Source organism: Triticum aestivum, chromosome 6B, assembly GCF_018294505.1.
Source record: "Triticum aestivum cultivar Chinese Spring chromosome 6B, IWGSC CS RefSeq v2.1, whole genome shotgun sequence".
NCBI classification, from domain to species: Eukaryota; Viridiplantae; Streptophyta; class Magnoliopsida; order Poales; family Poaceae; genus Triticum; species Triticum aestivum.
In genome coordinates this window covers 140622147-140645963 of record NC_057810.1, presented here as the reverse complement: position 1 = coordinate 140645963, position 23817 = coordinate 140622147, and the positions used below count along the sequence as shown (strand labels likewise).

The window sequence follows — 23817 nt, the reverse complement described above, 5'->3', positions numbered from 1 at the left end:
AGTTGTCTAAGGAAGAATAAATTATTGGAATTGGTACACTTTCAGAAGGAAGAAAATAAAATAAAAACTAAAGAAAGCAAAATAATAAAGTTTTCTAAGAAGATGAATTAGTGGAATTGGTATTACCCTTTCAGAAAAAAGAAAATGAAATAAAAACTAAAAAATCAAAATAATAAAGTTTTCTAAGAATAAATGAATTAGTGGCATTTATATTACACTTCCAAAAGTAAGAAAAAAACTAATAAATCATAGTAGTGAAGTTTTCTAAGGAAGAATAAATTAGTGGCATTGATACTATCTTTTCCGAAGAAATATAGTGAAGAGAAACTATAACAAAATCAAAATAACCAAAATAATGCCAAAATTTGTACACAATTTCCGCAAGAAATACGCTTTGTTATAGTATGCAAGAATAAACATATAATAGTGTAATTTCACAAAAAAGGATTCCTAAGAAGGACTGAATTAGTGGCATTGGAATTATCCTTAAAGAAGAAAGGAAATGAAATACAAACTTAAACAAAATCAAAATAACAGAGTTTTCTAAGTAAGAATAAATTAGTGGCATTGGTATTACCTTTTAAGAAGAAAAAAGTTTTTAAAAATTAAAACAACAATGACAAAATTTGCAGACAATATTCATAAAAATGCATTTATAAAAAATATGCAAGAATAAACATATAATACTAGGATTTTTTCAAATAGTTCTTAAAAAGGAATGAATCGGTGACAATGGTTTTACCCTTGAAAAAAGAAACAAAAACTAAAAAATTCAAAATAAGAAACAATGAATTAGTAGCAATAATATTACCCTTCAAAGAAGAAAGATACACACAACTTCGTACTAAAATTGCACTTTTTGTAGTATGCAAACAGTAATCATACAATAGTGTAATTTTCGCGCATAATGCATAGTATGTATGTGTATATATTTACACTCACCCAACATCCTAATAATCCCGACAAAAAAGAATAAAACCAGCTAACAAAGAAAAACAAAAGCAAAAACACATAAAACAGAAAAAACATAAAATAAACAAACTAGGAGAGAGGAGGGCTGGATCACACAGTTAATGGGCTTCTATATACCAAATACGGGGTCAGTAAAAAAAGGCAATACATGTCTGGCTAGGGCAACCCCATGATCCGACTTGTATTCCACCATGTGGACTTTGAGTAATAGAGCTTGGTTTAACCCTCAGAAAACAAACAACACAAATCAAATCTAAAAAGAAACAAAAAAAACAGCCAGGAAAAAAAACGTTGCACGAATCTTAGGTAAAAATCAACGGTCAAGAAATCAACTAACTCAAATTTAAAATTCATGCAACTTACGAGTAGCTAAAGTGTCATAATAAATGTTCCACTACTTGTGTCATGCAAAACAATATGCATGATACTAGTATATAATACTTCCCACTACGAGCATCCTCAACATCAAAATCCTTGTTGCTAATTTACCTTGTAGCTTGTGCCCACTGTCAGCACGTTGGTTCAGGATGATACGGCTTCCTTCTCTGTCTACATTTAATTTGTGTCACATGATCAAAGCAGTCTACGTGGCATATTTACCAACGATGATGATAATACGAGTGCCGGATATGCCCTCAGAGATAGCCCAGATTCGATCTTCTGCTTGTATATCACCCGGTGCTTACGTTTTGCACACGGCCTTGCTAAACCAGTTCAGTAATCCTAGCTACTACTCCCTCCGTTCGGAATTACTTGTCTTGAAAATAGATGTATCTAGAACTAAAATACGTCTAGATATATCCATTTTCGCGACAAGTAATTCCGAACGGAGGGAGTAGTTGTAATAATAAGTTGGTCAACCACAAGTGGTCTCACAACACAAGCGACTGCTCCGTGTGCTTCCTCCTTAATTTCCCCATCTAATCAATGGCCGTGCTAGCTAGCTGTGCTGCATCGTATGATCAGGTCAACATGTCGCTTTGTTCAGAAGTTAAGTAAGTTGACAAAACTTGGTAGTACAAATATTGCTAGGATAGAAAAACTCAACTCGCAAATGACATCAACTTAGATAGCATTGCTCTCCTTTTTCCCTGTAAAACAAACCTAGTACAAAAGTGCAACAATTAAATGTTACCCGGAGAAAATAATCATGGTATCATGCCCCCAGCCGGCTGCATGCATGATTAAAATGTGGCGACAGATAAACAAACCTTGGACAGTACCACAAGTAAGAAAGAGCACAACAGCAGCAAAGGCAAGAGAAAGCAGCTGCATATTGTTAACTAATTCCAGAGAGTTGTGAGAGGACGGCCAAGGCAATCAAGCGTCCAATTAAGATGATGTGCTGAAAAGGTAGGAGACAGGCCTAATTTATAGCAAGAGAGAGGGACACAGGGAGCTTCTGGACGAACACGGAGAGGGGGGGAGAAGACATAGGGTTCATAGCTCATAGGAGGAAGAGGAGGATTGGCGGCTGACTTGGCTCCGAATCTCTTACCTCCTCCAGAGACCAGACTCCTCTTGGATTTTCAGGTATGAAATGAAGCTTCCATCTGCATTCCCATGGATTTCTCGGCACTGATCCAGCCCTATTTGTGCTCTTCTCCTGGTCAAATAATTCTGCCTTGTGTTCTTGTTGATTTGGAATGTTAATGGCTCATCCGCGCTCTCTCCCCGCAGCAAAGGAAATTTGCCCATTTCTTGTGTCGTGTTTCATGGGAAGGAAATATCATCAAGTTTTGGTAGCTTTTTTCTTTCGAAAAAAACGGGATAGCCCCTGCAGAGTTTTGGTAGCAGCTTAAATCTTTCCTAGCAGAAGACTAATCAAGTTTGGAACTGGGTTTATATATTTCCTAACGAGATATAAAATTTGCATAAGTGCATCCATCTATTTGTTCCACGTGAAAGTTTATAAAATCGACCAAGTTTATAGAATTTTATGAATTTTCACTTGGGACAAATAGATAGATGCACTTATGCAAATTTTATATCTGATGTCAAAATATATTCAGTGATTAGGAATTAATTAGGAATTGTATATGTCAATTTTTTTATAAACTTGATCAAAGTTTAGAAAGTCTGACTTGACACAAAACTAATATCCAGATTAAATAAAAACGGAGGGAGCGTCTATTTTCTGTCCTGGTACGTGAGTTTGGTTTCATGATTTGTGAAAAGAAGTTCCAGACATGACCGTAGCAATCATAGGAAGCAAACGATCATAAACAGATGATCATTACCTCTGAAATATGAGTGGCTATTGTTGAAGGGTCTTAATCATCTGGAATTATTCTTATATCCCTTATGTACACTCTTTTAGCATATTTCTTAGGTCAATCTGGATCATTCTATTGACAGACTAGTACTTCCAAGGAAATTTGCCCATTTCTTGTGTCATGTTTCATGTGCCCTTTCGATTTCTGTGTTTTCATTTTGTCCTGCTTTATGGGAAGGAACTATCATCAGGTTTTGGTAGCATTTTTTCTTTGGAGAAGGGAATAGCCCCAGCCGAGTTTTGGTAGCTTTAATCTTCCCTAGAAGAAGAAGATTAGTCAAGTTTGGAACTGGGTTTATGTATTTTCTAATGAGTTTAAAATTTGCATAAGTGCATCTATCTGTTTGTCCCAAGCGAAGATTTATAAAGTTCGAACAAGTATATTGAAAACAATAGGAACATTCACAACAATAAAAATATCGAATGTCAAAATATATGCAGTGATGAATCTAATGGTATTGATTTGGAATTGTATATGTCAATAGTTTTTTTTATAAACATGACCAAAGTTTAGGAAGTTTGACTTGAGACAAAACTAATGTCCAGAGAAGTAAAAAACAGAGGGAATGTCTATGTTTTCCCCCTAAACATGAGTTTGATTTCATGATTTGTGAAAAGAAGTTCCAGACATGGCCGTTGCAATCATAGGAAGCAAACTATCATTACGTCTGAAATATGAGTAGCTATTATTGAAGGGTCTGAATCATCTAGGAATATTCTTATGTCCCTTATGTACACTCTTTTAGCATATTTGTTAGGCCAATATGGATCATTCTATTGACAGACTAGTACTCCCAAATCAAATAATGCTTTGTTTTTCTTGCATAAATGATGTTTACTGGACAAGATTAGACTTTTTGCAACCATATATATGAACAATTTTTCATTTACATATTGAAATACATTGTTTGACAGGCCTTGGAACTTATATTGTGCTTGACTGGATATTTAAGCTGTAGGGTTGGACTGGAGCAAGCTTTCCATCTCAATTCTCATTTTCTAAGGCACAATGAGCACACAGAATGTAATTCCTATGAAACATATCATTGCTCCTGACATCAGGGCTCACACCTGCAATGCTCCACAACCTTCAGTCCATCAAATGTTCAATGCTAAATCCGATATTTACAGTTCGGCAGATGATACTTCCCGAGTCTCGTATGCTGACCTATCAGACCCGAATTCATCCAGCTCTTCCACATTCTGCACAAGCATGTACTCATCGTCGTCGACAAAACCCAGTGGATTTTCTTTCCTGCCCCATCCTTCTAAATGTGAGCAGCAGCAGGTATCAGCTGCAAAATCATTGAGCTCTTCTTTGCTGTTTGCTGCTGATCTGAGCACTGGCGTTCATGGTGATCTTGAACATCCACTTGATCTCAAGGACTTCCTTAACCTCTCCGGCAACGCTTCTGACAGTAGCTTCCGTGCAGGAGGCAATGCCATGGATTTCAGTGAGCAGCTGGAGTTTCAGTTCTTGTCTGAACAACTTGGGATTGCCATCACCGACAACGAGGAGATCCCTCGGTTAGATGTGAGTACCTTTAGTTCCATAGTTGATCCTTCACTTAACAGCATTATCCGAGTATTTCTTCAACCAGCTTCTTGAGTTCACATGCGCCTTTATCATGGCTAAGTTCAGATTTTAACTAGTCATTTCCCATATAATTCATTCTTGCTTAGGACATATATGGCATACCGCCGCAATGCTCGCCTATTCTTGTATCGCCTTCATCTGACCATGAGGGTCTGCGCAGTGGGGGTTCTCCGGTCAAAGTCCAGTTGAGTTCATCACCATCATCATCGGGAGCTACAGCATGTAGCAAAACGAGAATGAGATGGACACTTGAGCTCCATGAGCGTTTTGTGGAGGCTCTGAAAAAGCTCGGAGGACCGGAAAGTAGGGTGACCACTCTAGTTAAATTTTTGGGGTAATTTTTTCTTGAAAATAGAACCGTCGATTAGACGTTTTGTTCCATGTATATATCTTGCAGAGGCAACTCCCAAGGGTGTGCTGAAGCTTATGAAGGTAGAAGGCTTGACAATCTTTCACGTAAAGAGCCATTTGCAGGTAAATGGCCAAATATCTTTAAATGCATACTCACAAACATATCATCACATTACGATGTTTATACACCACTTGTTATTTCAAAATGCAGAACTATCGACATGTGAAGTATATTCCGGAGAAAAAAGAAGGTAAGACAACTAAGGTGAAGGGAAAATCTGTACAGATTAAGTGTAAAATAATTTCTGAATATTTGACATAGTGGCAGTTGTTTTCATTCATAATCTTGTCATTCTCATGAAATTGCTTTGAGTTGTAATTTTGTCATTCTCATTTAGTTTTTTTGGCTCCATGTAAATGTAGTGAAGAGAACCTGTTCAGAAGATAACAAGGCAAAATCAGCACCTGGAATTGATTCTGGCAAAAAGAAGTATCTCCCTCTTCAGAACTTGCTATCTCCTTTTATGTTAGCATGAGGGGCATGCACAAACCGTGTCATCAAAATTCACATCGATTTCCATTTCTTAGGAGTTTTCAAATGGCGGAAGCACTACGGATGCAAATGGAGGTTCAGAAACAGCTCCATGAGCAACTAGAGGTAACAGTGTGATAAGAAGAAGATGCTGATAGGTTCAGAAACAGTTCTTGGTTAATCTATATGCATACTGCAACTTATCTTTGCAAGCCTTTGTCAACATTCTTTGTTAATCTATGCTTTACCTATTTGATAAGAAGAATTATTTGTATTAGTCATCACAGAACTTACTATATTTAGAAAAATCTCGTAGCTTAGCAGCAGTGTTAACACTATTGTTTTGGCCATCAGGTGCAAAGGAAATTACAGCTGCGCATAGAGGAGCATGCAAGATATTTGCAGCAGATACTAGAACAACAGAAGGCCAGAAAATCCCCGGTACCGAAACCAAAGGAGGAAACAGAGGTCAACACCACTTCAGCTCCGTCGCTGAAGCGTAAACTTTCAGACACCAAAATAGAACACAACTCGCAGATGGATAGCAGAAGGCCAGAGCTACAACTTGATCTTGAAAGTGAACCATGATGAACAATCATGGTGCATGCTTTGACCCTCTTGCCATGTAGAGTTCTAGTGCTTGCAATTGCATATATCCTGTTTTTCTTGGATATACCTTATGATAAGGTCCATCCATTAATGCTGAAATAGGTTCTAGCTTAGCCATTGTATATAATTAGTTCTGTTTCCATTGAAAAAACAAGATATTCTCATATGTAATTAAAGTAGCGTTTTATTTCAAACATTGATGTCGCATTGCTCCCAGTTTAGGCTCGTGAGCGTCTTAAGCATGCAAGATAAACTGAATTAAATCAAAGTTTGAGGTTGCGATGTGAACCCTACATACGGGGTTAACGTGGATTTCTCTCTAAAATACAACTCCTTAATCAGGGACGGAGCCAGTATTTGAACATGAAGGGGGTGAACAGAGGGAGTATATATATAAGCCTCTAAGGAGTCGAGGCAATTTCGATGGGTTTAGAATTTGATGGAATGGAATAAGTTGAGAACCGGATGTTTGGTTGATCTTACATGTTACGTAATGATGATACCTGCACTTGCTGCGATTAGTTGGTATACAAAAAATACCAAAACTAAAATATTGTTTCAACTTCTTTCTTTCTTTGCTGGTACAATAGCAAGAATACTTCAGCCTACACAACTTAATATATATTTTTACCTTGATTATGCCTTTCTACAAAACTGGATGTGTGGCTTTCCAAAAAGAGTTTCAAGAATGGGTGCATTTGAAAGACATCTAAATGTGAGGAAACACTGCCAAATTAGTCAAAAACATAAATAGTCCATGTCCTGGCTCCTGACTGCAAATGTTGTCACATGGTAGAAATCTTTCTGTAGAATCCATGGGATCATCCAAGTACTCCTAGTTTTGTGCAGGGTTATTACCTGCAGGTATAAATTTCGGAATATTAGTGAATTGTACAAAGTCACCACAATATTGATCTTTCTCACTTTCTTACTGGATTTGTAGTTTGAGATTCATGGAAATAGTATCAATAGAGCAACCATGTTTGTAGCTAAATGCCTAACAACTGAAAATTCATGCAGCACAAATATTCATCTGAAAGATTAAAACACAGGAAGTTCGGTAGTGAAGAACTTACCATCAGGATCCTGGTCGGAATGTACATAGAAACTAGCAGCTACTATCAGATAGCATAGAAACAGCATCAACCCTTTTAAGCAATTTGAAGTCCCATCCTGGAAATTCAGAGGAAAATAGAAGAGTGAATTCACGCAAAAGCAAGACAGGTGTCGACGAATAAGGGTACATGATTTTAGTACCTGCAACAAAAACGCGACAACTAGTACCGTCATTAAGAGGCTTGCGGTCTCGAAGAGATGGAAGTTCAAGTCCATCGGCTGGCCCATCATCCACCCTATCACTACACAAAATGGTATCTGCAAAATGAGATGCAGAGCAATCTGTCAGCAAAACAATATCTGATAAATTCAGATCAATGCCAGTAAGGCACAAACGGTTCAACCAACCTACCCCAAACATGGACATTTGTGTTGATGACCCTATTGCAACTCCCAGGGAAAGATCCTACAAGAGAAATACAAGAACTTTATGTGATCTGTGCAAAAGGAAGGACTGTTAAGAATTTTAAGCTTCTCTTACTAATTTGTCTTTCATTGCAAACATGACAGCACTAGCATGTTCAGCAGCATTCCCCACGATTGGAAGCAAAATAACACTGATGAATGCAACTGGTATATTCCAGGCCTGGGAAGCCCCCTGATAAATTTGCAAGGTTAATATTATCATTTTCATTTTAAGAAAAGTAATAAGCAACATAACTGAAAAAAGGTGTGTGTAATCATCTAGTGGATCAGTAAGAGAGCTTACGTCGATTGCATTAACTAAGTAGTCAGAGAGTACTGAGATCCAAATTGTCAAAATTGCAAGCCAGGCAATGGCTTCCGATTTTGAAATGTCAGGAGCTTCATTGTTGTCGGCATCCCCTACATTCTCACCTCTTCCCTGGTCCCATCAAATGCATATATGTAACTCAGAAACTTGAAAAAGAAGGTACGGAGAAATAGAAAGTCCAGTAAAGCATCATTGAAAAACTATGCATATAAGTATGGGCAATCCATTATTTACTTCATTTGATTCCTCACGACGGCGACTGGTTGTTAATTCAAAGTAGATGTAGCAAGCGTAAGCAACAAGCATGACGCAGCTGCTGAACCTTGACAAGGCTAGTCCTGACTTTCCAGAGTGGACTTCTGAATGAGTGTAATGCAGCACAGTAGGAGGCAGCAACCCCAATACGGCCATCAAAAGCAGCCCAGAGCTCACTACTGCCTCTGACTGCAACAAGAACACAGAATGATCACTCTCATGTCTCATCTACATTGTGCAAATCTGTGAACAGACAAGAATGGTCACCTTGCTGAAATTCTGCTCAGTTTTGCCACAAGTGACCCCTCCACTGAAAAATGCGCAACCGAGAACCAGAAGCAAGTTTGACAGGATGGACCCTAGCAGAGACTGCTGGACAACTCGTAACTTTCCGCTCCTTAGCGCATGGATTGATATAATCAACTCGGTTGCATTGCCAAATGTAGCATTCAGAAGGCCCCCAACTGCATGCACATGAAATCTGTCAAGCCAACGACAATTCGAATGCTACTTGGATCGGAATGCTTCAAAGAAGAGCAACAGAGTGAGAGACCTGTTGGGCCAGTGAAGAATGCTAACTGCCTGCAGTAAGAAGCAGAGTGTCAGATGTTTGTTCAGTAAGATCAACAAGGATCACCAAACAAGCGTGAAAACTGTAACAAATTACTCGGTGGCGAAACCCAGTCGTTCGGCCAAAGGAATAATGCCCAACAGAGTCAGGGGAAATACCCAGCCCTTCAGCACAAACAAAGGAGTAACAGTGTAATATCAGGACAAGAACACCAAAAAATGCAGCATAAAGCAGATACTAACACAAATTGATGAAACACTTCGATGCAATAATTTATCACACGTACATTATTTCCTGTCATGTCCTTGACGACGATCGCCACAAAGCCACACGGTATCAACAGGTTGAGCTTTGACTTGAACAGCACAAACTTCAGGCTACCAAACATCCCCAAATTCCCAGGGCCTGCATTTCTCTCAAAGCCGCCGGTTCTGCGAGACAGCCCTTCCGAGGCTATAAGCGTGTCGTCGTCGAATTCGTCTGCTCCATCGGAGAATGTCGAGGCCTGCTCTATAGGAAAATCAACGAGAGCAAATCCAGTGAATAAGTATGGAGACACCAAATTAAAAAAGATAAAAAAACCATACTGCAGTTTGCAAATGAGGAATGTATGATGAATGCGCTAGACAGCAAGGTGAAAACTGTTGTGATCACTCACTTGAATGGCAGACTTCTGGCCATTTCCATTGATCCTGTCCATCTGTGAATCAATAGAGACCAGTAAATATATGGCAATTAGTTGGTTAATATTAATTGATCATTCCCACCCGATTGCCATGTTAATTATTGCAATCTTTCAATTAATTATCGGTTTGATTTGGGTGGAATGCAGAACAGGAAAGGAGAGGGACGAGAGAACGAACCTGATGGGAGTTCTGACGGCCGGGCAAGAGCCGCCGGGAGTCGGAGCCGGCCGCCGCCGTCGACGTCATCGTCCTGATCCACGGGTGAAAGCCGGATGCGGAGACGTAATCCTCATGGATAATGAATCGGAAGAAGAAGAAGAGGGAGATGATCGGGAGAAATTAAATATTATATTACCTGATCTCCTGCGAAATGCGTTTTTATATTATATCTCCTCCTAAAACCTGATCCTAGTTAGGGCGCCCGTCATCCATGAAGGAATCATGACGAGGAGGAGGACGAGAGGCGAGATGCGTGCATGGCCAGGTTAGGTTAGAGACGGGTACGGCACCACCTCGCCCCCACCAAAATCCACCTCTGTCTCTCTCAGGTTCCTTTTAGGTCGTGGTCTGGAAGAGAGAGATAGAGAGAGAGAGAGAGCGTCTAGAGAACTGGGAGAGTCTAGAGAGAGAACGTCAGTTTTAAGGGGGGCGCCTATTCATTCATAGCCTGAATATTTTCAATCGGTTGATTTTTCAGCCGTAGATCCGACGGTCGGCATCTTCCTCCTCGCGACCCTCCGTATAACCATGAGTGGAAGAACACAGCAGTAGTAGGGCCAGTTTTTTTTTTTTTGGAAAGGAGCCCCCGGTATTAAGGGGGAAACATGCAAGAGTTGGAACAACACTAGGAGATTAAACATATTGCAAGATAAGAAAATGGAGATGATCATTCAAGAGACAAGATACAGTGATTTACTGAGGTCTCACGTAACACTGCAGATACATCGGAGCGTTCCTCGGATCAATAATGCTACAAGGAGCCACAGTTGATACATGTCCTCGAGAGGCTAGAAAACTTAGTTGAGAATGTAAAACAAAATTTGCAAGACTCAGAATTTGCAGGAGTCAAGCTTCGGACCGAAGCGTGATTGTTCGTTTGGTAACCTTTGGTGATGGTACGAGGTAGCTCGGCAAGATGTGACCCCAAGAACATCCGGTTATCCTCTCCGTGACTGTGGCTTTCCTCTCCTGGAGTTACTGGATCCGGCCTTCTTCTCGTCGCCCCTCTTGCTGAACCCGGTTAGAACCTTCTTTGCCTTCGACCATTGCTGAACTGACTCTTCGTTTCTCATGAACGGGCAGACTTCACTGATTGTAATCTTTGGGACCACACACGGTTCTTCTACCTTGTTGCTCACGTCGCATCCTCGGGTTTCATGACCAGCTGAACCAACTGTTGTTCCAGCAGATGGCGTTCCCGTGGAACTCGGCGAGTTCTGCTCAGCCGAGGGCTGAGTTATAGCCTCTGGGGATCCCAGAGATGTCATACCTAATGATGTCACTTCCCTCCTGGCTTCGGTGCATGCGACAGAGGTCTCGGTAGCAGGTTCAAGTTTTGGTGGTGCTGGGTTGATGTTCGGCAATATCTGCGATATACTGAAAGACGTAGCCCCCATGCCTCCTACAAGATCTCTCCAGGCAGACTTCTGAGTCCACACAGAACCCCTTTTTGGTTCAGTAGTAGGAAGCTCATTTTGTGAACCTTCGTTTTTGGTGGAACGACCTGTTAGAGCATCAACACCTTGAAGACCAGCAGAACTTTTAGCTCTATCAAGTACAGAAGAGAAACCATGCGTTCCTTTTCCTGACAAAACAGAGGATTTTTGTTCATTTTGGATGGCTACTGCCACAGATGGCAAAGACTTCCCTGTAGTCCTCCTGTCTGCATTCATTGAAGTAGACTGCTTCTTGTTTCTAGGTTCAGATAAATCCTCTGATTTCTGTCTCTTCTTTTGTGGAGAAATCTCATCAAAATGCTGACGTTTCCTGAACCGCTCGTCCTAATATTTAGAAATTAATTAGGAGTGTTATTGCACATAATTGAATGAAAAAATTGTGCATCACAGGATAATTATTCAGGCAAGTAACTGCAATACGCATACCTTATTCACTGCTTGGTTTGCCCTATTTAACTGGGCAGCTGAGTTGTTGGCCTTGCGAGGAGCAATGTTGATCACAAGGTCATCATCATCCAATTCTTCTTCAGAAGGATCATCTGTTTCTTCCATTTGGAGGTCATCCAAATCTTCTTCAGGAGTTTCTGTTGTTTCTTCCATTGGCAAATTGTTGTCGGAATCAGAGGGTTCTGTCTCCGTATCAGAGGGCTCTGTCTCAGCATTAGAGGGTTCTGTCTCAGCATCAGACGGTTCCATGATGTTAACAACATCTTGTTTCTGCACTTCCGACGAATCGATTTGCTCAGTGTCCTTCTCAAAGAGCTTACTCATCACAGAATTCATGATGTTTCGCTCCTTCTCATATGCAACACGATTAAGAACAGCAGCATATTCTTCATTAGCTTTCTCAGGAGGTCCACAGTGCTCCTCACAGTCGCAGAAATGAATTGGGTAAGAAGGGACTTCAATATTTCTGAAACTGTATTTGTGCTTTCCACTGCCTTTAAAAGGCAAAGGTTTCAGCTGTAAAACAGATCATTGGTTAGGAGAATGCATGTTAAGGAAATAACTGACATATTAGATGATCATTTCGGTAGGAAATGCACAGCTGCTATTTTGATCGATATACTGCATGACAGACTACTCTTTTACCCTTGCTGTTTCTGTTGCAACCAGTCTCAACAAGATATTTATCTACACACAATTTCATACTGAATTGCTATTTCTCATTCAAAACCTAATCTTACAATTTACACCTGCTAAGTTTGTCTCATATTCCAATACAAAATGAACATGATTCGAGCATCAGTTCATGCTTATCAAAAAAAAAGTACAATGAAGCAATTCCAAGAACATGCTATTAATCATCAGGAGGAATGGCATACTATTACTTGCATGGTCACACCTATTTGCACAGACTAAAAAAACTACAGAACGCGCGATTTGGAAAATTCATTAAAACAGTCGGACCAAAGAATTATGCAACACAGAGAGACAACTCACCTTCCTCAATCTCGGGAAGTAGATGTTAAGCTTTGAACTTTCCAGAGCATCCTTCTCCAGCTTCCGCTTCTCCTTCTCCTCCTGCTTGTCCACACTATCTTCCGCAGGCATTTCTTGAGCAGCTGCCGCTGCCGCTGCCGCCGCCGCCTCCTGCTCCCATTCTCGCTTCAGTCGAACGAGGTAGTGCTCCTTGGCCTTCTCCAGTTTTAGCTTCCCTCCTTTCCATTTGCACCCATTGTACTACACGCAAATTGACATCCTATCAGAAATCCTCTGCGCAACCGCAAAGCGAGATATCAAACAGCAATAGGAAGGCCAAAATCTCGTTTATCTCCACCAAAGGCGCTCATTAGCGCGAACGGATAGAATTAACAAACCCCAATCTGCTACTACTAACAAGGAGATGGTTGGATGGGGCGGCGGATGCTTACGGTGGAGAAGAGCTTGGCCAGGGCCTTGTGGGAGGGGCATTGGAAGTCGACGTAGGCGAAGCTGCGGCCGCTGGTGCGCACGAACTCGACGCCGGCGACGCGGCCGATGGAGCCGAACACGGCCTCCAGGTCGGCCGCGGACACGCCCTCCGCCAGCCCGCCTACGAATAGACGCGTGGTGACGGCGCCACCGCCGTCTGCCTCCGCCGCGGCCGTCGCCGCCATGAGAAAAGTGTGGTCGCGGAGCGCGAGACGGTGGCGGCGGCGAGGGCAGGGCAAGGGCGAGCAGAAGGGGGAGCCGCGTGGCTGTAAGATTCGTGCGGCGCCAGCGTCGATGGCTGAGGGGGTTCCTTTCTCGCGGAGCTGTGGTCGGTGGCTGGAAGGTGGGACCCAGGAGCTGACGTGCTGACAGGTACACTGGCTTCGGTTGGGCTTAGATGGGCCAAATTGTATGCTCAATTGTGTACCATCTAGCCCGAATGGTAGCCCTAAGAGTTAGCCTGAACGATTCCCAAAAAAAAAAAAAACTGAACGGTTTTAAGGTTGAGAGACCATTTTTCCATTAAAAAGGTTGTTTTTGTCCAAGTTAAAAAAAAGGTTGTTATTGCCCTATTTTCTTAAAAAAGGTTGTTTTTCTCCAAACAAAAGTTGAGAGACCATTTTTCATGTGTTCTGAAAAAACATTTCCATTGTTCTAAAAAAAGAGACCATTTTCATGTTTCTCAAATGAAAAGAGATGTGTTTCATGTATGGAGTACATATAATGCTATTTTGGCGCAATTTGGACCAAAAAGAAAAGAAAAGACCAGGTACATATAGATGTGTCATGTATGCCACCACTTGCACACGTCGTCTATCGAAGACCGGAATCGTGGAGGAAAACAAAGCAAAAGTTATTCGTGTAATCATGTAGTAACGGTGAGAGAATAGGAGGGGCCTAAACCTTGAAAACGAGGTTGTGTAAGAACAATACAAACAGTGTGTTGTCAAACGAAATGATCGAGTACCGCACCCTAGATGGCTAAAGTCTAGTAGCCGAAAGCATCACTTACACTCTGACCCGAGTAGCATGTAGCACATGGGATCTCGTATGAATCAACAAGGATCACCTTGCAAGTCTAAATACTCAAGGGTGGCGATAGCAAAGTACAGGGCCGATCCTGGGGTAGGGCGAACGGGGCGGCCGCCCCGGGCCCCCGAAAGTCAAGGGCCCCCTCCCAGGTATATGTACGTTAGTACGTACTCCCTCCGTCCCAAAATTCTTGTCTTAGATTTGTCTAAAAACGAATGTATCAAGTCACGCTTTAGTATTAGATACATCCGTATCTAGACGAATCTAAGACAAGAATTTTGGGACGGAGGGAGTACAAGCATACAAGTCTTCCAATGAAAAAAACAATTGAAGCCAATCGCAGCGTCTCGCTCAGCCTCTGGTGTGCTAGTCTAGGGAACTAAAAAATATATGGTGGGCCTGGCCCATGTTTGCACGTACGTGGAGACCGGAGAGAAAAAGGAATCTTGGATTCACTAATCACTACTCCCTCTGTATCGAAATAGTTGTCGTTGGAGTAGTTGAAGTTCAGCTACTCCAGCGACAACTATTTTGGTACAGAGGGAGTATTTCCTTAACTTCGGATCGGTCGTTCTCTGCCCTTTTTGCTGCTCCGCTGTTCCTGTTCATCTAACCCTCTTCGACTCTGCCTCCTCACGAATGACGCAACGGCTGCGGCAGGTACGTCTGGTCGCGCCCTCTTCCCTCGCATGTTCTTCTTCCTGTTTTTTTTCTTTCTTATCCTGATTCCCAACTTATCAATCGATTGAACAGGTTAACAGGGAATTGTTGTTAGGGCGTTTGAATCATTGCGCACATGTAGTCAGATTAGATTACAGAGAGAAGGTACTATATTACGCCCTAGCAGATTCAATACATTAGATGATCTTCTATACTAAATCTAATATTTTAATTAGCTTTGCGCTAATTTGTTCCTTTTAATTTTAGCAGGGGTCATGTCGAGTTCGGGTAGAAAGAAAGGAAGAAGGATGCAGATGAGGAGATAGAAGAATTGAGAGGATATCCTTTTAAATATTATAAGAGCGATGCAAGCACTCCAAGAAATCCAGACGAGTTGGCGATAGTTCTTGCGGGTGACCAAAACTAATGGCAATTAGGAAGATGATGGTCATAATCCTATAAAAAGCAATGTTGACTTCAACATGGATGATAGCACTGTGAGTGATCATGAGCCCATGTTTATTTTCTATTGCATATCGGATTTTTCTTTACTATGCCTGTTGCATCGGCTGAAAGAAATTTATTCAAAGTTGAGATTGTTGAAGAACTACCTGAGATCTACAATGTTGCAAGAGAGGTTAAATGGCCATGCAACTTTCCGCAAAAAAAGATGGCCATGCAACTTTATGCATTGAGAAAAAAAATTGCTTGACAAAATTGATACTAATATTATTATTAGCGATTTTGCATCTCATAATGATAGGAGATTTTTTTTTGAAGGTAATATGTAATACATTATGTGATATGCACAATCATTTTGGACGCACTTAATTATTTTCTTTGATACAAATTATATCCACATATGATGATTATCAATTAGACATTTATATTAAAGGCCCCGAAAGGCCCGGGATTGTAGTTTCGCCCCGGGCCCCCAAAACCTCAGGACCGGCCCTGGCAAAGTAGTACCGTATTTTAAGATTGAAGAGGTCGCCACAGGCGTCTTCAAACATAGGTTTAATTCATGATTGATCAGTTAAACGAGCAAATGATCCTCTTACCATAATCAGCAAACCAGTCATTGGTTCTAAAAAATAAATTATTTTTATTTATCACAAAAACCATGTATGCAAATTCATAAAGCATGAAGTTGCAGTATCATGCCCGCTTGAATCTTGCAAGGTTTAATAAATTGTAAGAAAAAATCGTTTGATTATAACATAGGGATAACAAGTGGCCTCCTAATTTGACTTGGTGCATTTGCATAAAATGTAGATGTTGCGATACTGTCGCCAGTAGGATGTCAAGTGGATTATCATGATTCTGTTTGTCTGGTTGCTAGTAAGTTCCGGAGTCAACTGGCTGCTAGATATTTTATGTTTTTGCCTCGATCCTCATCCCTACATGGCAGTCGTAAGTCTTGGTCAATGATCGCCGCCCAGGACAATCGAAGAAGGTTGTTTCTCTTCAATTCTTTAGTAAAACAGTTAAGTTGAATCCCTCTGATGTTTCAAGGGACCAACTGACTGCTAGTTAGTCAACACATAAAACAAATTCCAAAAATGTTTCTTTGGCCCGTGCAGTCGCTTGGGTTGGTTGGAAAATCTCCTGGATTGGATTAGGGGGGCATCTAGGTCTCGCTTACTGCAGAAAAAATCTTGCTAGTTTCTTCGTTCCTTTGCTTCCTTTTTCATTTCCCCTTCTCTACCTTTTGTATTCCAATTTGTTTTACATTACTTTTTTTAGTATTGTTCAGTATGCATTAAAAACGTTCATAAAATATATATACTCCTATATAGTGTACGAGTAGCAAGTCATATGAACCGTTGGATCTTCCTAATCGGACGGCTCAAATTTAATGGCTTGTGTTACTGGTATACGTGGCTGCATATAAACCGTTGGATATGTTAATCTGATGGCCTACATTGTAGGGATTCGCTGCGCCATTTCCCCGTGCTGCCAGTCTGCCACTCTCAGATGTAGTAGTACTCTCTAGGGTGTGCATGCATGTGATTCTCCTTGCGTTCTTTATAGCCAAGCCACTATCCAGAAATTTCCAGCAAACTCCGGTGATGCATGCAGAAGTAGAGTAGAGTGGCGCGAGGAGTACTAGCAGTAGCAACTAGCAAGTACGCATCATGATGAGAGAGAGAAAGCATGTGATGGTGTAGCCTGGGTAAAGGCACACAAGCTGAAACAAATTAAACAGTGACGAACAAAGTGAAAATGTAATATATGTACAGCTAAATAGCTTTTACTTTCTCTTATAAATTTATTTTACAAATATTTATTACCCTTGTTTTCTTAGTTTTTATCAACAATTATGTGAAAACTCTGATTTGTAAACAGACACAATTAATGTTTAAATTACTATTTTATTTCTAATGATAAATAACTTGCAAACCCATTCTCTCTGTTGCTTAATCTAATATTTCCTCCGATCCTTAATAAGTATCACAGTTCTGAACTGAAGTTAAACTTAAACTTTATTAAGACAAACATTTGAGGACGAACCTGGTATACTTTTTCTCATGGTATTCTATATTGTGTAAATTCGGTATTTCACGGATATATTTATTAAATCATGCAAAATTTTATAATTAATAATTATTTAGTCAAATCATGATACTATTTACTCCCTCTCTCTCAGTTTACAGGGCATGCGTGTATCCCTAGGTCGTCAATTTGATCAACCTAATACAAATCATATATTACAAAAAATATACCAATATAAACTTCAAATATTCTATTTTTAAATGATATAATTTTTGTGTGATATAGTTTATATTAGGGTGATCAAATTGGTAACCTAGGTGTACGCGTAGGACTTATAAACTAAAACGGAGGTAGTAACTTTTTTTGTGAAATATGATACTACTTAAAATTACCCACATGTATGTGTAGTAATAACTACATCTACACGTGCATGGCACGTGCCATTTACTAGTATTAAAAAAATCACACCATTCAAAATCATATTCGTAACTTTTAAGAAAATGTTCACACATTCATGACTTTCAAAAATCTTCACAATATTTTAAAAAAATGTTCATGAAATGTAAAAAATGTTCACATGATGTGTAAAATAAATTTTAACATTCAAAAAATTGTTCGTGACATTTACAAATATTCGTGCGTTTGAATATTATGTTCATGACATTTAAAAAAATATTCATGAAAATAAAAAGGTGAGTGTGCACTGTATATAGAATGGACACATGTGACATCCCTCCTTCCTACTACTAAATAGGCCTTATTATATATACATGTATTTACTAAAAATCAGCCGACTGATTTTCACTATGTTCTAAGTTAAATTCTGGATCGTCTGATCTCTGTTACGGATGTTAATGCGGACGTTTGGGATTGCCCGCCGGATTGGTGGTGGGCTTTTCGGTTGTGCTTTCTCTTTACCGGGCTGTGAACCCGACCCGTGTTTTTGCTACGGGTGTCGATCGTTTTCCTGAATTTTCTGTTCTACTAGGCATTCTGTGTCAGTTCATCCTTGTGCCACCGCAGCGTCAGGAGGCGGGTTGGCGGCGAGGAGGCTGCCGGCGAGCAGCCTGAGGGACAAGGGACGGGGGAGGCTGTGGAGTCGGCAAGTAGCGGGAGGAAGGAGATGGAGAGGACGCCAACGGGGCTGTCCCATCGGGCGCGCCACCAGCGAGCGGTGGTCCGCGAGGGCGAGAAACCCCAGGTCGTCGCTGGCTGCGAGACCTGTACGGCGAGCTTCTCCCCTCCCCCCTGCTCTCAGCCCCTTGTCTTCTTCTTCTCGGTCGTCACCGGTTTTATGCGTCGCGCTGATTTTGCAGCTACCTCTCTGTGCGTCGCTATGATTCAGTCGATTTCTACCTGCAAAATCGATTTCTCGACGGTCCTGGCCCGGTGTATGATTCAGTCGATGCTATTTCGGTTCCATGGGAGTCCACCGTTTGGTTTTATTCCAGAAGTTCGTCACTGATCTGATGGGGGAAACCAGGTACATCCGAATGTGAATAACTAATCTTGTTTCGATTTGTTCAGTACATTGTTTTAGTATATCAAGGTCAAAACACTGTGAGTGTCATTATTGTCAAGTGTTCAGTGGTTAGTTATTACTAGTAGTTCAGGTTCAGGTTCAGTTATGAGTAACAATTGCCATTCTTTTTAATTACGGTTTAGAATTCTGTGCATGCACAACTTTCGATTGAGCTTTGTTCCAAATTTGCACATGCACAAGTAGCTTAGTGGAAAACTCGTTCAGTCGTAACATTCAACCAAGCATCTGGACCATTTTTTCTGTTAATATCTTTTCAACCATGCACATGTACGAGTAGGAATGCTCAGTATCTTTTTGGCCATACTAAATGCAGTTCTCGACGGTGAACATGTACAAGTAGTAGAAGTAGCAACTGGAATGCTAAATTCAGTTATCAGTGACTCGGCATCCAGTTGCGTGATCACCTCAGTTTTGTTTTATTATTTAGCAGTGTTCAGAGTTTCGTTATTTATATTCTATATTTTCGGAAGCTATTTGTCTAGGTTCAGTCCTGCTATCATCTTTGTCAGTCATCAATTTATCAATTCATCATTTACTTTTGCATATTTACAGTTTTCAGGTTCTCATTATATCAGTCAAATCACTCCCTCTTATTTCTTCATTTTCTCATTTTGTTATTCAGTCTCCAAAATGAACATGAGCCTGAACTTGAGAGACAGGCAATTGATTTATTCATTTAGTTGCAATGTCCAAAATGAAGAACTCCTGGTCATCTTCAGTTTACTTCTCCCATTTTGTTGTGTCTTTAGTATTCAGTCCAAAGCTAATCATTCGTTTGTTCTTCAGTCCTTATGTTTGCATCACTCTTTAAGTGATTCATTTTTCAGTCTTGTCATTCATTCATCTACCCTTTAGTTTTGATTTCTCAGATCAAGGCGCCGAGGGGTATATCAGCTTAGGGAGTGTTGTTATACCTCTCGTATTTAGTCATTTTTCAGTCTTGCCCCTCGGCATTTTTTCCGTTTCTACATACCCACCGGCCACCGTAGCTCGGCAGCACAACCAATTAGTAACCAACATTTTGTTAGTCCATTTTGTAGCTGGCCAAGTTCAGAAAACTAGAACTAGTTAGGTGGGGCATTTGTCTAGCGAACCCATTAGCAGGAGGGGATGGGAAACAACATTCTATTTGTGATGGGCACCAAAGAGGTAATTCAAGAATGAACTGCCATATTGTGTTGAAGAAGTTGTTGCTGTAAATTTTCAATTGAGTTGGGGTCAGTTCTAGGTTTCTTTGTTCTGTCTTCTTGCCTTATCATTTCTCTTCTTGCCTTTTTCAGTCTTTTTGTCTTGTGATGTCGTTCTTCCCTTGTTTGTTTCTGTATATTATTTCTTCCGATATGTTTTGTGTTGTTCAGTCCCCCCTCAGATATGTTATTCTATTCTTCAGATATGTTTTGTGCTCTTCGGTCATCCCTCACTAAGCGTTATACTTTACGTGTTGTAGCATTTATCTTGGACAATAAGATTTTTTCAGAGGAAAAATATGTGCTGCACATATCTTCTGAACTTTTGAAAAGGCTCAGTACTGGAATGACATTTTCAAAGTTTAAGCTAATGCAATGGGGAAGAAAAGCTTTTAGGGTTTCTGAAATGAGTCTCTCTCTATACAAGATCACTTGTATTGGTTGTGTGTAAGCAGCAACTTCATGATGCGTTTTTTCCAGCATGCCTGATGCCTTTTTTAGTATTAGCTGCATCTATGCTCCAAAATCACCACGGTTCATCATGGCTCACAAGTAAGGTTGCATCATGCATCATGCAACATTCATTATTGCAAGTTTACGGAAAATGAGAAGATATATACTAGCACAAGTCTCTAAATACATGCTATTCAGTTTCATTTATTCGTACATGTCGTAAGCTGATTTAATTTAGCACTTGAATTGTAGTTACCTTTTCCTGGCAAACCTGCCCCAAGTGACAACTATGAACACATAGGCTTTGTCATGCACCTTGTCAAAGAAGCAGAAATAAGCAATCCTCCATGCTTTCTTGAAGAGCAGAGCACAAAACACAACCCAGAGGCCAGCCATAAACCCTGACCCAAGTCCAAAGTAAAAGAACAATGTCGACTCCGAAACTTTTCCACTCTGTTGATGGTCAGGCTGTGGTGCATTATTGTTGACTGAGCAACTTTTATGAAGGATGGGACCACAAAGGCCAGGGTTGCCATTGTATATGGATGGATACTCCGTGTAAAGAGTGTCAAGTTGAACTCCTGATGGTATTATTCCTGCTAGATGATTATATGACAGGTCCAGAATGCTCAAGTATGTTAGATTCGACAAGCTTGACGGAATTTCTCCTGAAATATCATTGTTCGAGAAGTCAAGTGACTCCAACGTCTGCATGTCCCCAATCTTCTTAGGTAACCCTCCATTCAGTTGATTCCATGACAAGTTCAGGTTTATCAATCCACCAAGAGACGTTATTTCCTCTGGAATTTTACCGGTTAAATAGTTGCAAGAGAAGTCAATGCTCAATATCTCCAAAACACCAACACCTCTGTATTTAAGTTCTTGCCTCTTGAAGACTACTGGCATATCACCAACCATAATTTGGAAATCTGCAACGACGGTGCCAGGAACGTGTACATATGGTGTTGTCATCATTGTTAGATTTGATAGATGATGAGGTATGGAACCTGATATCCCATTGGCCGCCAGATTCAAATGATAAAGTTTGCTGAGACTTGTGATATTATCCGGAATATGCCCGTGGAACATGTTGTTGCTCAGCCGTAGAAACTGTAGTTTCCCCAAGTTCCCAATCCACATTGGCAATGTTCCAGAGAATCTGTTCCTTGCCAGATCCAAAAAGGATAGCGCTGTGCAGTTTTCTAGAAACGGTGGAAAATTGCCAGAGAAACTATTGTTACTTAGCAATAGAAATGTCATGTGTTTTGTGCTGAAACATTGAGGAAGTTCTCCTTCGAGAATATTGTTGGCTAAATCCAAGGAATACAAGTACAGTTCGCATACAAACACTGGAATTTGACCTGTGATGTAATTGGAGAATAGACTTATTGTACTTAGTTTTGGAGCCCCAAAATCTGATGGCAGGGGTCCTGATAAAGAGTTTCTTGATATGTCCAATATCTCTAGATTTCTGGGCAATTGAGGTATTCTACCAGATATATTGTTCGAACTAGAATATAGTGATACCAATGACATGTTACCCATATTTTTTGGCAAGGCACCACTTATTCGGTTATTGGAGATATCCAAGTATGTGATCTTTGAGAAGGAACTGGAGAACCAATCTGGAAACCTATCTGTTATTCCTGTGCTTGAGATGTCAAGGCGAGTAAGACCCACTTGCCACTTAAGCCATGCAGGAAACAGATGACCTATCTGGCAAGATGCAAAACTGGCCTCTTGCAGTCTGAAGGGAGGAACCCATTCTGAACCCACCACAATCTCCAGTTGATTGTCAGATAAATATATTTGCTCTAAGCTTTTTAGACCATGAAAGTGTCCTTCTGTAATCAGACCATCCAAGTGATTCTGACCAAGAACCAAGCTAGCCAAATTAGTGAGAGTACCGATTGCAGGTGGCACATGTCCAGTCAGGTTGTTGTTCCAAAGGTCTAGAACCCTCAAATCTGTAAACCGCCCTATAGATTCCGGTATAGGCCCAGTAATGTTGTTTGAACTGAGATCAAGAATGACTAAGCTGGTGCGGTGTCCCATCCAATCCGCTAGAGTTCCTGTCAATTGGTTTCCCATCAGGTGCAATTCCTGCAATTTGTCCGAGGAACATTGCGGGAGCCTCTCCGCTTCAAATCCATTTGAGAAACAAAAGTCAAGGTCTAGGAACTTCAAGTTGCATAGGTTCTTCAAGTCTGCCGAGCCCATGCTCATCATGTGGCTGCCACTCTCTCCGAAGGATAGTTCTTGCAAGCGTACCATACCCCCCAATGCATCAGGAAGCGGACCATACAGGGCGCCGTTGTTAACTTCAAGGTAGAGCCGCTTGAGTCTTGTTAGGTTCCAGAACCAACAAGACGCGACTGGCTGGTCAAAGTTGTTGAGAGCAAGGTCGAGCACCTCAAGAGTCGTGGTAAGGTTTGAGTGTGGGAGTGATTGGTTCGCACTTGTGAGCGAGCAATCTTCAAGATGAAGGGACCTCAAAGGAAGGGCGTTCACCGCATGAGCCCAATCAGCCGCCATACTCAGGTCCACGAAATTCAGGCCGAGAAACCTTAGGAATGGCAGACGTGTTAACCAGGAAAGATCGTTGGAGGACACATTTCTATTGCTTGAGAGGTCAAGATGTTGCAGCTTGGAGAGGTTGCCAAGGTGGGGAGGCACTTGGCCAGAAAACGGCGCTTCCCCAGAATACGGCGCTCCGGATAGGTCGAGATATCTCAGGTTTCCCATGGAACCCAGAAATTCGGGAATACTGCCAGCCGGGCCCACGAGGCGGTTGGAGCTGAGATCAAGATGCTCCAGGTGCGGCAGGGAGAGCAAGGATGGACTTATCTCGCCGGCTAGTCCCTGGCCTCGAAGGTTGAGCGCGACGACATGGCCGGTCCGGTTGCTGCACCGGACGCCCCTCCACCGGCAGCAGTCGTCTTCGCGCCATGAGGCGAGGAGGCCGGCGGCGTCGCTGCTGATGGTGATCCCTTGCTTGAAGGCCAGCAGCGCGTCCCGCTCCTGCGGCGGGCAGGCGGCTGCCGCCGGTGGCTGCTCCGCCAGCGCATGCGGTGAGGCGGCGAGCAGCACCGCGAGGAGGAGCAGCGGCTTTGGAGGAGGATGCATGGTGGGTAGTTGGTGGGCGCTGGGCAGACAATA

The 23817-nt window shown here is 41.4% G+C and overlaps 4 protein-coding genes across 5 annotated transcripts; 1 reads left to right on the top strand and 3 right to left on the bottom strand.

Annotated features, from left to right (window-relative positions):
- Positions 1-2899: 2899 nt before the first annotated feature.
- On the top strand, positions 2900-6510 carry LOC123133782 (protein PHOSPHATE STARVATION RESPONSE 3-like). Its single transcript, XM_044553189.1, has 7 exons — positions 2900-4781; positions 4931-5147; positions 5242-5318; positions 5407-5446; positions 5619-5685; positions 5784-5853; positions 6082-6510. The coding sequence occupies exons 1-7, from the start codon at positions 4257-4259 to the stop codon at positions 6313-6315; spliced, it is 1230 nt and encodes a 409-aa protein (XP_044409124.1). The 5' UTR covers positions 2900-4256; the 3' UTR covers positions 6316-6510.
- A 354-nt stretch (positions 6511-6864) lies between these two features.
- Positions 6865-10277, bottom strand: LOC123133781 (putative vacuolar cation/proton exchanger 4). 2 transcript variants are annotated; one of them, XM_044553188.1, is made up of 14 exons: positions 10053-10277; positions 9875-9947; positions 9670-9711; positions 9298-9516; positions 9108-9175; positions 8994-9022; positions 8708-8904; positions 8420-8629; positions 8162-8296; positions 7934-8050; positions 7805-7858; positions 7594-7710; positions 7413-7509; positions 6865-7194 (listed from the first exon to the last, which is right to left on the bottom strand). In XM_044553188.1, exons 2-14 carry the CDS (start codon positions 9941-9943, stop codon positions 7172-7174), a joined length of 1377 nt encoding a protein of 458 aa, XP_044409123.1. In that variant the 5' UTR covers positions 9944-9947; positions 10053-10277; the 3' UTR covers positions 6865-7171. The 2 variants fall into 2 exon arrangements, with proteins under 2 accessions (XP_044409123.1, XP_044409122.1); XM_044553187.1 differs by lacking the exon at positions 10053-10277 and having other exon boundaries at positions 9875-10026.
- Positions 10278-10566: 289 nt separating this feature from the next.
- Positions 10567-13563, bottom strand: LOC123136205 (protein REPRESSOR OF SILENCING 3). Its single transcript, XM_044555532.1, has 4 exons — positions 13248-13563; positions 12817-13056; positions 11800-12336; positions 10567-11697 (listed from the first exon to the last, which is right to left on the bottom strand). The coding sequence occupies exons 1-4, from the start codon at positions 13470-13472 to the stop codon at positions 10855-10857; spliced, it is 1845 nt and encodes a 614-aa protein (XP_044411467.1). The 5' UTR covers positions 13473-13563; the 3' UTR covers positions 10567-10854.
- A 6949-nt stretch (positions 13564-20512) lies between these two features.
- LOC123136204 (receptor-like protein EIX2) lies at positions 20513-23817 on the bottom strand. Its single transcript, XM_044555531.1, has one exon. The coding sequence runs from the start codon at positions 23782-23784 to the stop codon at positions 20911-20913; it is 2874 nt and encodes a 957-aa protein (XP_044411466.1). The 5' UTR covers positions 23785-23817; the 3' UTR covers positions 20513-20910.